General features: G+C 45.8%; 1 protein-coding gene across 8 annotated transcripts in view; it reads right to left on the bottom strand.

The window, feature by feature from the left end:
• The window catches only part of LOC139418579 (ryanodine receptor 1-like), a 72702-nt gene that overhangs the window by 38068 nt on the left and 19849 nt on the right, over window positions 1-14785 (bottom strand). For all 8 annotated transcript variants that reach the window (XM_071168154.1, XM_071168155.1, XM_071168156.1 and 5 more), the window contains exons 36-69: window positions 11734-12178; window positions 11084-11644; window positions 10771-10971; window positions 10580-10691; window positions 10306-10449; window positions 7633-7906; window positions 7417-7531; window positions 7168-7300; window positions 6820-6914; window positions 6580-6715; window positions 6285-6474; window positions 6046-6160; window positions 5812-5932; window positions 5421-5590; window positions 5018-5238; window positions 4652-4742; window positions 4353-4493; window positions 4059-4222; window positions 3517-3595; window positions 3336-3425; window positions 3073-3216; window positions 2881-2958; window positions 2710-2785; window positions 2455-2578; window positions 2261-2376; window positions 2068-2135; window positions 1819-1940; window positions 1561-1610; window positions 1409-1469; window positions 1176-1302; window positions 960-1071; window positions 711-792; window positions 483-613; window positions 32-352 (exon numbers count right to left, since the gene is read on the bottom strand). In XM_071168154.1, the coding sequence (XP_071024255.1) occupies window positions 32-352; window positions 483-613; window positions 711-792; window positions 960-1071; window positions 1176-1302; window positions 1409-1469; window positions 1561-1610; window positions 1819-1940; window positions 2068-2135; window positions 2261-2376; window positions 2455-2578; window positions 2710-2785; window positions 2881-2958; window positions 3073-3216; window positions 3336-3425; window positions 3517-3595; window positions 4059-4222; window positions 4353-4493; window positions 4652-4742; window positions 5018-5238; window positions 5421-5590; window positions 5812-5932; window positions 6046-6160; window positions 6285-6474; window positions 6580-6715; window positions 6820-6914; window positions 7168-7300; window positions 7417-7531; window positions 7633-7906; window positions 10306-10449; window positions 10580-10691; window positions 10771-10971; window positions 11084-11644; window positions 11734-12178 (5210 nt within the window). The remainder of the gene's footprint in view (window positions 1-31; window positions 353-482; window positions 614-710; window positions 793-959; window positions 1072-1175; window positions 1303-1408; window positions 1470-1560; window positions 1611-1818; window positions 1941-2067; window positions 2136-2260; window positions 2377-2454; window positions 2579-2709; window positions 2786-2880; window positions 2959-3072; window positions 3217-3335; window positions 3426-3516; window positions 3596-4058; window positions 4223-4352; window positions 4494-4651; window positions 4743-5017; window positions 5239-5420; window positions 5591-5811; window positions 5933-6045; window positions 6161-6284; window positions 6475-6579; window positions 6716-6819; window positions 6915-7167; window positions 7301-7416; window positions 7532-7632; window positions 7907-10305; window positions 10450-10579; window positions 10692-10770; window positions 10972-11083; window positions 11645-11733; window positions 12179-14785) is intronic.

Genomic DNA, 14785 nt, shown 5'->3' with positions numbered 1-14785 from the left:
TAGTACACACACAGCATTGTGGCAACCTCACCAGCCAGCCTCTTCATCCAGGAGGCCTCATCAATGCCCAGGTTGTTGACCACGATCTTCATGATGCTGCCCAGCAGCTGGTTGAGCTGGTCAGAGGTGACGTCGGTGCAGATCTGGCCCTCCAGCTCAGGGAAGTTCTCTAATCCTCTCTCCCACCAGCGGGGCAGGTAGTTACACAGCATGGGCAGAGTGATCTCGATCACATGGGGCATCTCAGTGTAACGGGCACCTGACTCTGCCAAGTCCCCGATCTCTTTAAGCAGAACGTCTAGCTCTGGTATGTCCTGGCATAACTCCTGGACCTCGTTGGGCAGACCCAAGACTATGGACATGGACAGAGACAGAGCGAGAGAGACAGAGAGAGAGACGGGAGGTTAGAGGAGAGAGTGTTGAGGAACTAAAAAGTCAGGGGTTGGACAGAGAACACGTCACAGGAGCAGATGGACACTCACTGGCTCTTTCTCTGGGGCTCTTGGTGGTGTAAACCGAGAAGGCATTGTACTCATTGAGATGGGGCTCGAGGTAGGCCACAGGCATAGCAGCCGCCAGATGGGCCAGACACTCCCCCAGGGCTGGCCTCTGCCTGGAGGAGGGATGTCATGGCCAGTCAAACTCACAGATGATCAGGTTTGTATTGCTGTACTGTTAACACAGAGAAACAGAGCCTGATCCAGACTCACCTCTCCACATGAGGGTTCTTGACACTGCCCAGGGAGTAGATGGCGCACATGATGCGGTAACACGACATCTGGAGATCATCCACTGACCACCACGAACACACACAAAAAAACAAAAATGTTTTTTTTTATTTTTTTTATTTTTTTTTTATCAACAAGACACCTTTTCAAAGTTTTGAGAGTAAGTAAACTGGAATGTTGTGTCATCACATGAACGCTGTGTCATGAATGCTGTGATGGCATATGACTCACACATGACATCATCTCCAAACTGGTGCTGAGAGATGTGGTCGAACAGGGAGGTGAGGACTGGGAGCAGAGCAATGGTGGTGTAGTTGATGTTCTGGGACACGCCTTTCACCTGCTGTAGACGGACCATACAGTAGGACAAGACATTTCAGGCCAAAAGGCAAAAGTTCTGGAATTGTTCAATTCCTACCTGTTCTCTTGTAGACACTTTGCTCTTACCTGGTTGCCTTTAGACACCTTGCCCAGTTTGAGGTTCTCCACCATCTTCTCGATATCATCAGCTGCACCCTCAAAGAACGACCGGAGCCCTGCCTTCACAATCTCAGGCCCAGACTTCATCACCGTCCTGAGGAATTCAGAGCAGGGAGGGGAAAAGTACAGCTATGAGAAAATCTTGATCCAATACCTTTGTATTCGGATTGTGAAAACATTTCAGACAAGTGTCCGATTACCTTGCATCGAGTGATCGTGCCAGGATGTGAAGACAATTGACAATAGCAGCAGCGTCGTTCCCTGAAATAGTGCAGAGGAAAACATAAGGGAAAAGACAACGGCTGACTGGACCAGACAGAACTAAATCATCAGGACAATGCAGATGTCTTACCGAAGAGAGAAACTCTGTGTCTCACCAGAGCAGCCATTTTACAGAAGATACTACGACAGGAGAGAAATCCAACAGAAAAGAGGCGGAAATGCAGAGAAAGGGAATGAATTATGAAAATAAAAGGTAAGAGAAAAGGAGAAATTACAGCACAGGTTCAAAAGAGAGACTTGAGAGGATGAAGAGAGATAAAAGTGCCTAAAGTCGACTAACTAAAGTGAGGCGTAACAATATCCTTAAGACGATGTGACCGAGAGTTACCTGGCAATCATCTCTTTCTCCTTGTTAGAGGAATGTCCTCCACTACCCAGGACTTTGGCCGGTGTGGACAGGAAGTACAGACAGTGGTTTTTAAAGTACTGGTTGATCAGGGGCAACAAGATCTGAGACAAACACAGTTCATCATCACATATATCGTTATACCCCTGCAGGAAACATGTAACAGCTGAATCAAATGTCATCTGTCCTCCCCTCGAAAACGGGCCTGTTTCAAAGTGATTCTGCTCTCACCTTGGCAAAGAATTTGATCTCCTGCTCATGAGGCGACTTCTCCACTCTGCCACTGCTCACCACAGCCTCTGGAAAAAACACACAGGGAAAAGATATTGGAGTGTTGTTAACAAGTGAAATGTCAACGCTGACATTAACTGAGCACTATTTCATTGGTTATTATCATCCACCCTCCTCCCAGAGTGCACTCTACCAAGATGAGCTATGAACTCTTGGGCGATCTCCATCCACTTCAACAGCTTCTGCAGGAAACCATAGGCAAAGCGCTTCTCGATAGATGAGATGTCTGACTCCATGTCTTTCATTCCTCTAGAGAAAGCATTGAAAAGCATGACTTGTTAATACATAGGCGGTTGCTTCGATGACGTCAATGACTTCTCCTTTTACCTGGTGACTGCAAATCCATTGAGTTGGAGAAATTTGAGAAGCTCGTGAGCCTTTTCCCTGTCTCGTGCCTTCTCCTTCGCTGTCAGGGTGTCATAGGGCACAAGCAAAGGGTGGGCGCCTCCTCCTACACACAGTCAAAACACACAAGAGTTGCCATTAACTTTGCTAAAAGTGACTGGTAATTCCGTAGTCTATATTCTCCCTTTCACCCCCCCCCCCCCCCCCCCCCCCCCGCAAAACAGAATGACCTCTGACCTTTGGACTGCAGCTCCATCTTCTTTTTTCGACCCCAGGTGTTGTGATAGTTCTCTGCAAGTTGTTCTGCCATTGACTGGGCAAATGAGACATTAAAAGAAGAAAAAAAAACACATGGTAAAAAAAGTGAAGCAAATAAGACGGACTGTCCAGACTTCAGCGTCATCATACCTGCAGCTCTCTTGACAGTGCCGTGTGGGAGATTTCAATTGGTTGGGGACTGTAGCCATGGCTGGGGTCATATGTTGCCTGAAATACACATATTTGTATTCGTAACATTCATTAAGACTTTTCATCATCTCTGTCTGATCTGAAAAACGTTTTTTCCCCATCCTTTTTTTTGATCTTCCCACTTCTCTGTACCTGCGCAGTCTGAGAGATCTTCCGGGCTGCCTTCTTCTGCTCAGTCTTGGCTTCATCCCCTTCCCTCGTTTGATCCAGAGTCCACTCCCATGCAATCATGGCCTTCATGGACTCTTTGATGGGCCAACGGTAGATCTCTTTGTCCTATAAAGGGAAGAGATCGTTACAGGCTGAGGGCATCAGTGAGCAGCAACATAAAGACCTTCCGGTGGTTGACAGAAATCACTGCATTGCGGAAGAAAATGATCAACTGTGCCTCTTACCTTCTCGGAGAATGTTTTGTACGGTCGGAGCATGGGGTGAGTTTTCGAATTTTCATCCAACATCTCTCCATACGTCCAATTATTCTGAATCTGCAGGTGAACAGACATGCAGCAAATTACTTCAGTTGCACAGCACATTGTACTGATACACAGACACTTCAAGTTGATCTTTTTTTCTGACCTTTTCAAACGCCCACTTGTCATGTGTGTACTCAGCATATCTGTTGATGAAGCCATCCAATCTCTCAGGGATGATAGTACTAGAATACAAAACATCGTAGACTTCAGTACGCCATAGTCATAACTTACTATTCAGTAGCTAAAAGCAGAGGATATTGCGTAATATTTATGAAAATATCAACACTGTCCGTTGATACGGTGTCTTATCTATTTAAGCTATAAGGCCAGAGGAGGTGTGGTATATGGCCAATACCACGGCTAAGGGCTGTTCTTAAGACGCAACACAGAGTGCCTGGACACAGCCCTTAGCTGTGGTATATTGGCCATACATCACAACCCCCTGAAGAGCCTTATCGCTATTATAAACTGGTTACCAACGCAATTAGAGCAGTAAAACAAATGTTTCGTCATACCCGTGGTATACGGTCTGATATACCATGGCCTTCGGCCAATCAGCATTCAGGGCTCAAACCACCCAGTTTATAATTTGTTTTAGAGTATTCTCCTATTGGTTTACTGCCTTCTCCCATTCCAGGGTCTTACTTTGTGGTCTCCACTGGTTTGGGATCAAAGTTTCCCTCTGCATCCACCAAAGCTTTCTTCTCAGTCTTGGAGGAGTAGCTGGCATCTACATAATCTGGAGGGATGGCCCCAGCAATGGCGCATATGCACGGCATGGCAATTTTGAACAGCTCAGCATCAAATTTCTGAAACCAGAACCAGAGGACATAGCGAAATATTTGTCTATACAACGATATACCATATCAACGTTTTCTTATTGGAGGCAAACATTTCCTAGGTTTCCATGCAGCTGATAGAGTAGTGTAATAGTGTAACCTTGTGGGCCAGGGACTCAAAGATGCCCCAGAAGAGTTTGCGGGTGAGATGCAGCTCCTCCTCGGATGACACTCCAAAGTTGCCCCAGCCGTTGGGCAGGCAATAGTACTTCCAACAACGCTCATAGTGATTGGTCAAAAGCTGCAGCCAACAAAATAACATTATGAAATCAGCTTAATCTGGCATACTAACATCTGGATGATAAATTCATTGACTATCTTGACGTGGCCATCTTCATTTAGTTGTTTTGTTTCTATAATGTTTTGATTGTCCAATGACAGGTTAAGACATGTCCATACCTTGAGTGGCATTTTGGCATATTCATTGAGAATTGGCACATCAAATACCAGCCTTCTCAACAGGTGTTGTAACATGGATGGCCGCAGATTCCTAAGAAATAGAGGCAAATAAATAAGCGCATGTAAATAATCTGAATAAATAATAATAAATAAATAAATAAATGCATCAAGCATGGTTAATCAACTCACTAAAAGTGCACTGTGCAAATAGCTTACAGAAGAGGACATCCCAATGTCCAGGAGACATTAACATTAACTTATAGGGGAAACAAAGACAGAAATTCCACTTACGCAATGCAGAAAGACAGATTGTTAGATAACGACAGTTAGAAGGTGAACCGTGCCAGGCTAATAAGTCCAACTCACTTGCACAAAGCCATGAGACACTCCTCTATGACATCTCTCTGGGCCTTAGTGAAGGCTCGTCCGCGGGACAGCCGGTAGATGGTGTGCAGCATAGAGTCGATCATGATGGCCCGGTGGTCAGTGCCGGCGAACAAAAAGGCACACTTGGTGATGAGGGGCAGCACGGCCAGAGAGAGGTAGCGGTTCAGAGCCAGGGCCATCTCTGTGGTGCAGAAAGCCGCCTAGTGGGGAGAGATCCATTTAAACGGTCATATTCTCTGCATTCAAAAGACCACACACTACCTTTTCAATACAAAGCAAGTGTTCATATGACGCCTTTAATCAAAAGAGGAGCATAAGAGCAGACAAAGTGAATGCCTTATGTAGTGTATATGAGTAGTGAGAGAGAGAAAGGATGACTCACTGTGTCCAGAGAAGCAGCTGCCCTCATGTCAGGCAGGAAGCCCACCTCCAGCACATGAAGCAGGAAGTCTTGGTTGTCAATACCATACACTCTGTCAAGGAACAGCACCATGGGAGCCTTGTGGTCCGGCACAAAACTGGAAGACATCTTGGGTTCAATGACGCTGTTATCTAGACATCACAAAAAGACAGAGGGAAGTTGAAGAGGAGAATAATGTTAGGATTCACATTATTTAACGATTCTGACTAATTACAGATATAAAATGGAATATATTATGATCAAACTAAACTTAAACCCTCTTTAGTTCCATTTCCTCATCAAGACGTTAAGATTCTCTTTCCTTGAGCCAGCACAAGAGTTCATTGAATCCGAACGGTTTTGCCTGACTCACCTTTTCCAAAGTCTGGTATCTGGACAGAGAGGCTGATGACTCCCACAAGGTCCTCCATAGGCACCAGGGACCTCAGAATGGCCCTGATCCTCAGAGCCTCGCCCTTCCCAGCCTGGATCAACTGCGGGGCCAATCAAAAAATAGCAACGTCTTAGAATGAACCGCAGCAGCTTGCCAGCTCCATTTCATAACCCTTGGCTTCTCTCTTAATGTTTTCCAACGCTCAGTACTCACATGCATCTCTGGAGCGCAGCGTCCCAGCAAGTCAATGAGAGCTGAGTAGAAGGACATGATGGCATTCCCCAGGTGAACCTTGTTCTCCTCATGCTGCTCCTCCCCACCAGGGAACCTACCAGTGAAAAGGAAGAATCAACACGCAGGCCCAAAACTTGTCAAAGGAGAACGTGTTCTCATCTACTACACTAGTAAATACTGTAGATATTCAATCAGTCCCTCAGTGGTTTGGCTCTTACATGCCGGGGAAGCGCCTGTCTTTCTTCACAGTGGGGCCGTCCCTGGCAGGGTCTTCAGAGATCTTGATGGCCTCCTCTATAGCAGCCAGCAGGCCGTTCCCACCCTCTCCTCTCAGAGCCGGGCCAAAACACTCTGGCCGACGGATCAGAAGACGCACCACCACATTGGCATTCTCCTCTACGCTCTCTCCTACAAGGGGGCATAGAGCCAAACCACGGTCAGTGATGAAAGGTAAACAGAAAAACATCATCCCAACAGTAGTGTATTCCATTACGAGGTCCGCAAAACAAAGACCATTGACGAAGACAGCGAAGCGGAGGAAGTCCAGGTATTTCTCCCCGCCACACGGGTTCCAGCCAATGTCAGGGTAACCCTTAGCCAGGAGCTGGGGACAGCTCTGGAGCCCACAGCCTGCGAGGTACTTCACCACCTGGGCGGAAAAACACAGGACAAAAGAGGCAGAAAGAGAGATGACCAATGTGCTGTATGCGGCCGCATCAGAGAAACTGCACGTGTTTGTTGAGGCTGTCCAACCTTCTCCAGGTCTTGTTCCTGTAGAGCCAGAGCCAGCTCATTGTTGTCAATGCAGGATGCTGCAGCCACGTCTAGAGGGGTGGAGCCGCGCATTCCTGAAAGACATACATGACATGTTCAGTTCCAACACACAGCAAAACTATTCTGCCTTTAGAGGGATTATGTCAACCTAACCTTATAAGAATACAAACTTGTATTGGCAGAAGATTTTTGATTTAACCCTTATTTTACTAGGTAAGTTGACTGAGAACACGTTATCATTTACAGCAACGATCTGGGGAATAGTTACAGGGGAGAGAGGGGGGGGGGGGATGAATGAGCCAATTGGAAGATATCAATGTCCCTCACCAAGACCAATGCCACTGTTTTGTAGCAGGTAGCTGAGGTGGTCGAACATGGAACGCTGGTTCTGGCGACTGATACGACAGAAGTAGCACAGGAAACGACAGCAGTTGGTGACCATGCGAGGGAATCTGATCTCCTGCGGAGGAACACATGCAAGGGGGAATCCACTGACTACGGTGTAATAACATTCAACGCATTCCCATGTTCAGCCAAGCATTGATCCTGTTGTTATGAGCCAAGTAACCACTTTACCTTGGAGTCGCCACCACCCAGCACGTTGACCATCACCTCCATGACAGTCTCGTGCATGCCCAGCGCTCGCATCAGGTTGGGGTGCTGATAAAACACTTTGTTGCTCATGATGTTTCTGACGGAGAGAGAAGGCTCATGTTGACTCTCAGTTCCTCCTCAATCCATCCAGTTCTCTGTATAGTAAATTATTTTACTGGTCTACTGTGTACTACTGACCCGATGCTCTGGATCATGAGTCTCTCCTCCTCGGGGCCCATCTGGACGATGAGCAGCGAGCGGATCTGTCCCAGGCACTCCAGCAGGTCCATGGTATCCTTTATGGAGATGGCGTTGATGGTGTAGGCCTTGGGCAGGGCCCGGATCAGCTCCCCCAGCCCGTCATACTGACGGTGCAGCAGGCTGAACATCAGACGCACCAGCTCAGGGTTCTGGATGAACGACTCCTGGGCCCAGTGGATCATAGTGTGGGAAATGAGCTCCTGGAGGGTGCCTGGAAGAGAGAAAGGGGAGGTTATAAACAAGAGGTATCACTTGATCGATTGATTGTTGAAACCGAATTAAATTATCCCATGACTAGACTGACATTTCAATTTTGTAATGTTGTCTCCAGCTGGAGCAGCCTACTGCTTTTAAAGGTGCAATATGCAGGAATCGCTTTGCCATTTGCTGGTTGCTAAAATTCGAATAGCTCGCCAAATGTCAGTTTATGTGACAAAACAAGCACTCAGAGTCTAGAGAATCATTGTAAAACACTGCGAAATATCTTTTCAATAACCAATTTTTAAATTTATTTGCAGCTGTTTGAAGCTAGTGTACAAAATCAAATGTAATAGACGCAAAAACTAAACTTACAGTTGAAGTCTGAAGTTTACATACACCTTAGCCAAATACATTTAAACTCAGTTTTTCACAATTTCTGACATTTAATCCAAGTAAAAATTCCCTGTCTCAGGTCAGTTAGGATCACCACCTTATTTTAAGAATGTGAAATAATAGCAGAGAGAATGATTTATTTCAGCTTTAATTTCTTTCATCACATTCCCAGTGGGTCAGAAGTTTACACACTCGCAATTAGTATTTGTTAGCATGGGGTGAATTGTTGAACTTGGGTCAAATGTTTCGGGTAGCCTTCCACAAGCTTCCCACAATAAGTTGGGTGAATTTTGGCCCATTCCTCCTGACAGAGCTGGTGTAACTGAGTCAGGTTTGTAGGCCTCCTTGCTCGCACACACTTTCAGTTCTGCCCACACATTTTCTATAGGATTGAGGTCAGGGCTTTGTGATGGCCACTCCAATACCTTGACTTTGTTGTCCTCAAGCGTTTTTGCCACAACTTTGGGAGTATGCTTGGGGTCATTGTCCACTTGGAAGACCCATTTGCGACCAAAATGTAACTTCCTGGCTGTTGTCTTGAGATGTTGCTTCAATATATCCACATCATTTTCCTTCCTCATGATCCATCTGTTTTGTGAAGTGCACCAGTCCCTCCTGCAGCTAAGCACCCACACAACATGATGCTGCCAACACCGTGCTTCACGGTTGGGATGGTGTTCTTTGGCTTGCAAGCCTCCCCCTTCTTCCTCCAAACATAATGGTCATTATGTTTCATCAGACGAAAGTACAATCTTTGTCCCCATGTGCAGTTGCAAACCATAGTCTGGCGGTTTTGGAGCAGTGGCTTCTTCCTTGCTGAGCGGCCTTTCAGGTTATGTCGATACAGGACTCGTTTTACTGTGGATATAGATACTTTAGTATCCATTTCCTACAGCATCTTTACAAGGTCCTTTGCTGTTGTTCTGGGATTGATTTGCACTTTTCGCACCAAAGTACGTTCATCTATAGGAGACAGAACGCGTCTCCTTCCTGAGCGGTATGACGGCTGCGTGGTCCCATGGTGTTTATACTTGCGTACTATTGTTTGTACAGATGAACGTGGTACTTTCAGGCGTTTGGAAATTGCTCCCATGGATGAACCAGACTTGTGGAGGTCTACAATTTTTTTTCTGAGGTCTTGGCTGATTTTCCCATGATGTCAAGCAAAGAGGCACTGAGTTTAAAGGTAGGCCTTGAAATACATCCACAGATACATTCCAATTGACTCAAATGATGTCAATTAGCCTATCAGATGCTTCTAAAGGCATGACATCATTTTCTGGAACTTTTAAACCTGTTTAAAAGGCACAGTCAACTTAGTGTATGTAAACTTCTGACCAACTGAATTTTTGTTACGGCTGTCGTCGGAATGAGACCAAGGCGCAGCGTGGTAGGTGTACATTTTGAATTTATTAAATGAACAACCCAAAAAAACAAGAAAGATAAACGACACGTAAAGTAATGTAGCACTAAACCAGCAACTAACAAAAACAAGATCCCACAACAGAAAGTGGGAAAAAGGGCTGCCTAAGCATGATCCCCAATCAGAGACAACTATAGACAGCTGCCTCTGATTGGGAACCATACTCAGCCAAAAACAAAGAAATAGACAACACAGAATGCCCACCCCAAATCACACCCTTACCTAACCAAATAGAGAAATAAAACGGCTCTCTAAGGTCAGGGCGTGACAATTTTAAGAGAAATAATCTGTTTGTAAACAATTGTTGAAAAAATTACTTGTGTCATGCACAAAGTAGATGTCCTAACCGACTTGTCACGTGTAACTATAGTTTGTTAACAATACATTTGTGGAGCAGTTTATGTAAACTTCCGACTTCAACTGTATGTGAATTTGGTCAGGTCGCCCAAAAAGTTATCCAATAAACGTAATTATCCAATAAACAAAATCAAATCAATCAATCATTCAGATTGTCTTCTGGCATTGAAGGTACATCGTTGGCTTGATTTGACTGTTTTTCAGTGGGACAAAGAGTGATAAAGAGTGAGACTCACTGGGTTTGGTCTCTTCTACAGGTTCTGGCGCCTCCTCTACCTTCTTCTTGCGAAGGTGCCTCAACTTGTCCAAAATTCTGAAGAGTCGTCCTTTGAGAGACATATCCAACTCCTCCTCCACCTCTTCCTCTTCAATGTGTACTCCTGAAGGTGACATGAGGGATGAAAGACCATTGCCACTAGCTGCTCACCTCAGATTTAGGCTATATACATGTGTATAAGTGGCGTTCTAAGTTACATTGGGCGATATAAGTACTGAATTAGTTTGACTGACCGCAGTGAGCAAGCAGGTTCTTGTGAAAAGACAGAAGGGCATCGCGGACCTCATCAGGCACAGGACACTCCTCATCCTCCGCAATGCTCTTAAAGTTCATCAGCATGTTGACCTGCGGGTGAAAGACAACACGTTGTTGTCACCGTTCATGTACTGTTACAAGTGGGACAGTACTCGGAGGCTGAAGGTACCTGCTCCTGCGGTGGGGAGCGGAACTCGCGGGTCTTGCGGGCCGTCTCGGCAGCGCTCATGGTAAACGCCAGCATGAGCTCGTTGTAGCGGGCTCTCTGGTTGGCCTGCACCTGGCTCACAAACTGGTCTGAGAAAGCTATGATGGCCTCTACCCTGTGGCGCAACTCACAGTCACAGAAATACTGAAGCAGAGTGCACATCTGACATACAGAAAGGAAAAGACATGAGATGTATCAATATTGATTAGTATAATTGGTCAAACTTGGGAGGATTTTGAAAGTTACAGTGAAGTGATAAGAGACACACACCAACCTGTAGCTTGACAGACTCTGGCAGCTTCATGTGCAGTAATCCCTCTTCCAGACCTACTTGTTCTTCTGCCTCTCCGTCTGCCTCTCCAGGCGTCGCCTCCTTCTCTGTCTCCTCAGCACCTTTCTCTCCATCCACTTTCTCTCCGTCCTCCTCTTCCTCTACCAGCTCCTCCAGCTCTGCCTCCAGTTCCTCATCTTCCTCACCCATCCCCTCGTCCTCCATTTCTGTTTCATGTCCGCTCTCCACTGCTCCCTCCTCTTCCTCCTTCACCTCCTCCCCCCCTTCTTTGAGCGCCAGCGTTTGGCTCCCCGCGCCCTTGGCTGTGGCTTCTGCTTCTTCTGCAGCAGCCTCTGCCTCTCCACTGAACACCGTGGGCTCGATCATCTTCAGGATGTGCTTGACATCTTCATTCTCGAACACGCCCATGATGAGCAGGGTGCTGATGAGCTTGAGGATGGGGACAAAGTGGAACTCAACACTGCCTCCTACAGGATCCCTCATGGCCTGACCACCGTCTTGTACAGCTTCTGTCAGCATGGTCAGGGCCTTCGCCTTCAGCACCTACAGGAGAAAGAAAGACATTAATCACCATTGGTCAGTTCAAACAGAAAACCCGTCCTCTCTCCTTTCATCTGCCTGAGGCTTTTTACCTGTAGGGGGATGAATGGGCTGAGGGTGTAGATGTCCAGGTCTGTCCCCACAAAGCCAGTGGGGGAGAAGTGGAGTTTGGGGCGCAGGCAGGTAGTGAGGCCCACCCCTGGTAAAGCATGGGAGTTGTCAGTGTCTGAGTAGAGGTTGATGCTGCGCGTCTCGTCTGTCATGGGCACGATGAACTCCTTGTTGGTCATGAGGCGGTTCCTCTTGGCCGACTCCAGGTGCATGCTGATGAGCAGGTCGTAGTAGCCGCTCCTCATTGGTCCAGGCAGGTAGGTGTTCTCTATGGCGTAGAACAACTGGGACTCATCAACATGACTGCATAGGGCGTGAGCCACGCGGTTGTTCCCCAGAGCACAGACCGAGCCGTACAATTTCAGAGTGTGGTAGTGGAACTTCAGCAGGTCCATACGCTCCGACAGCTCCAGGACGTCAATACATCTAGAGGGGACAGAGGGAGAGAACTGTATGGCACAAGGCAGTATAGATTGACAAATCTATTGCATCAGAGCCAGAGTGGGTGGCTATTGGTTATATTTATTTTCCAATACTATAGCAAACACTGAAATCCACAAATCATGTGATCTTTGTTAAAAGCTGCAGTGCCTTCAGAAAGTATTCACATCCCTTGACTTTTTCCACATTTTGTTGTTTTACAGTCTGATTTTAAAATGGATTGAATTGAGATGCTTTGGTCACTGGCCTACACACAATACCCTATAATGTCAAAGTGGAATTACATTTTTACAAATTAATAAAAAATTAAAAGCTGAAAGGTCTTGAGTTAATAAGTATTGGCTCACAAGTTGCGCAGTAGTCTAAGGCACTGCATCTCAGTGTTAGAGGCATCACTACAGACCCTGGTTCAATTCCAGGCTGTATCACAACCGGCCGTGACTGGGAGTCCCATAGGGCGGCGCACAATTGGCCCAATGTCGTCCGGGTTAGGGTTTTGCCGGGGTAGGCCGTCATTGTAAATAAGAATTTGCTCTTAACTGACTTGTCTAGTTAAATAAAGGTTAAATAAATAACAAATATTTAACCTCTTTGTTATGGCAAGCCTAAATAAGTTCAGGACTAAAAATATGCTTAACAAATCACATAATAAGTTGCATGGACTCACTCTGTGTGTGTTTTTGAATGACTACCTCATCTCTGTACTACACACATACAATTATCTGCAAGGTACCTCGGTCGAGCAGTGAATTTCAAAGACAGATTCAACCACAAAGACCAGGGAGGTCTTCCAATGCCTCGCAAAGAAGGGAACCCATTTAATTGTTTTATTTCACATTTATTTAACCAGGTAGGCCAGTTGAGAACAAGTTCTCATTTACAACTGCGACCTGGCCAAGATAAAGCAAAGCAGTGTGACACAAACAACACAGAGTAACAAATGGGATAAACAAAAGTACAGTCAATAACACAATAGAAAAAATATATATACAGTGTGTACAAATGGAGTAAGGAGGTAAGGCAATAAATAGGCCACAGTAGCAAAGTCATTACAATTTAGCAAATTAACACTGGAGTGATAGATATTCAGATGATGATGTACAAGTAGAAATACTGGTGTGCAAAAGAGCAAAAAAAGTAAATAAAAACAATTTGGGGATGAGGTAGGTAGTTGGATGGGCTATTTGCAGATGGGCTGTGTACAGCTGCAGCAATCGGTGAGCTGCTCAGATAGCTGATGCTTAAAGTTAGTGAGGGAGATAAGTCTCAAACTTCAGCGATTTTTGCAATTCGTTCCAGTCATTTGCAGCAGAGAACTGGAAGGAAAGGCGGCCAAAGGAGGTGTTGGGTTTGGGGATGGGTTTGAGGGGGGTCTATTACAGGCGGCAACAGTGAGACTTATTTCTGGAGAGATTAATTTTTTTAATTAGAAGCTCGAACTGTTTAGGCATAGACCTGGAAAGTATGACAGAACTCTTCACGCTATCTCGGCAGTAGATTGCAACTCCTCCCCCTTTGGCAGTTCTATCTTGTCGGAAGATGTTATAGTTAGGGATGGAAATTTCAGGATTTTTGGTGGCATTCCTAAGCCAGGATTCAGACACGGCAAGGACATCAGGGTTGGCGGTGTGTGCTAAAGCAGTGAGTAAAACAAAGTTAGGGAGGAGACTTCTTATGTTAACATGCATGGAACCAAGGCTTTTACGGTTACAGAAGTCAACAAATGAGAGCGCCTTGGGACACACAGGGCCTGGGTTAACCTCTACATCGCCCGAGGAACAGAGGAGGAGTAGGATGAGGGTACGGCTAAAGACTATCAAAACTGGTCGTCTAGTGCATTGGGGACAGAGAATAAAAGGAGTAGATTTCTGGGCGTGGTAGAATAGATTCGGGGCATAATGTACAGACAGGGGTATGGTAGGGTGCGTGTACAGTTGAGGGTAACCTAGGCATTGAGTGATGATGAGAGAGGTTGCATCTCTGAAGGCACTAGTTATGCTAGGGGAGGTCACGGCATGTGTGGGAGGTGGGACAAAAGAGGTACTGTATCTGAGGAATGTTGAGTGGGTCAAAGGGCTCCGCAGTAAAATAAAACAATGATAACTACCCTAAACAACAATATACAAGGCATATTGACATTAGAGAGACATAAAGCGAGGCATAAAGCAATCACAGGTGTTGATTGGGAGAGCTAGCTAAGACAAACATTTACAGACAACAATAGCGTGCAGATTTGGGCGCACACATTTGGCTGGACTCAATTCATGGCCAGATAGCATTTCAAGTTCATTTATGGAATAAGAGTTTATATGCAGTTTCACGCCCGGTTTGAGGTGGATGTCTACTTTACCTTTTTTAATTTTCTAAGACAACAACAACAGGTAAAATGGCGATGAATAGGCAGAGAGGGTCACACAGGGCCTGAGTTTGAGGCTGGGGCTGACAGATAAACAAAATAAACTAAATGGAGTACCGTGATTAATGAACAGTCCAGCAGGCATCAGCTACAGTGGGGAGAACAAGTTTTTGATACACTGCCGATGTTGCAGATTTTTCTACTTACAAAGCATGTAGAGGTCTGTAATTTTTTTG

The sequence above is a fragment of the Oncorhynchus clarkii genome, chromosome 10 (genome assembly GCF_045791955.1).
Source record: "Oncorhynchus clarkii lewisi isolate Uvic-CL-2024 chromosome 10, UVic_Ocla_1.0, whole genome shotgun sequence".
NCBI classification, from domain to species: domain Eukaryota; kingdom Metazoa; phylum Chordata; class Actinopteri; order Salmoniformes; family Salmonidae; genus Oncorhynchus; species Oncorhynchus clarkii.
The sequence above is the reverse complement of the archived record's forward strand: the minus strand, read 5'-3'. Positions and strand labels throughout refer to the sequence as shown.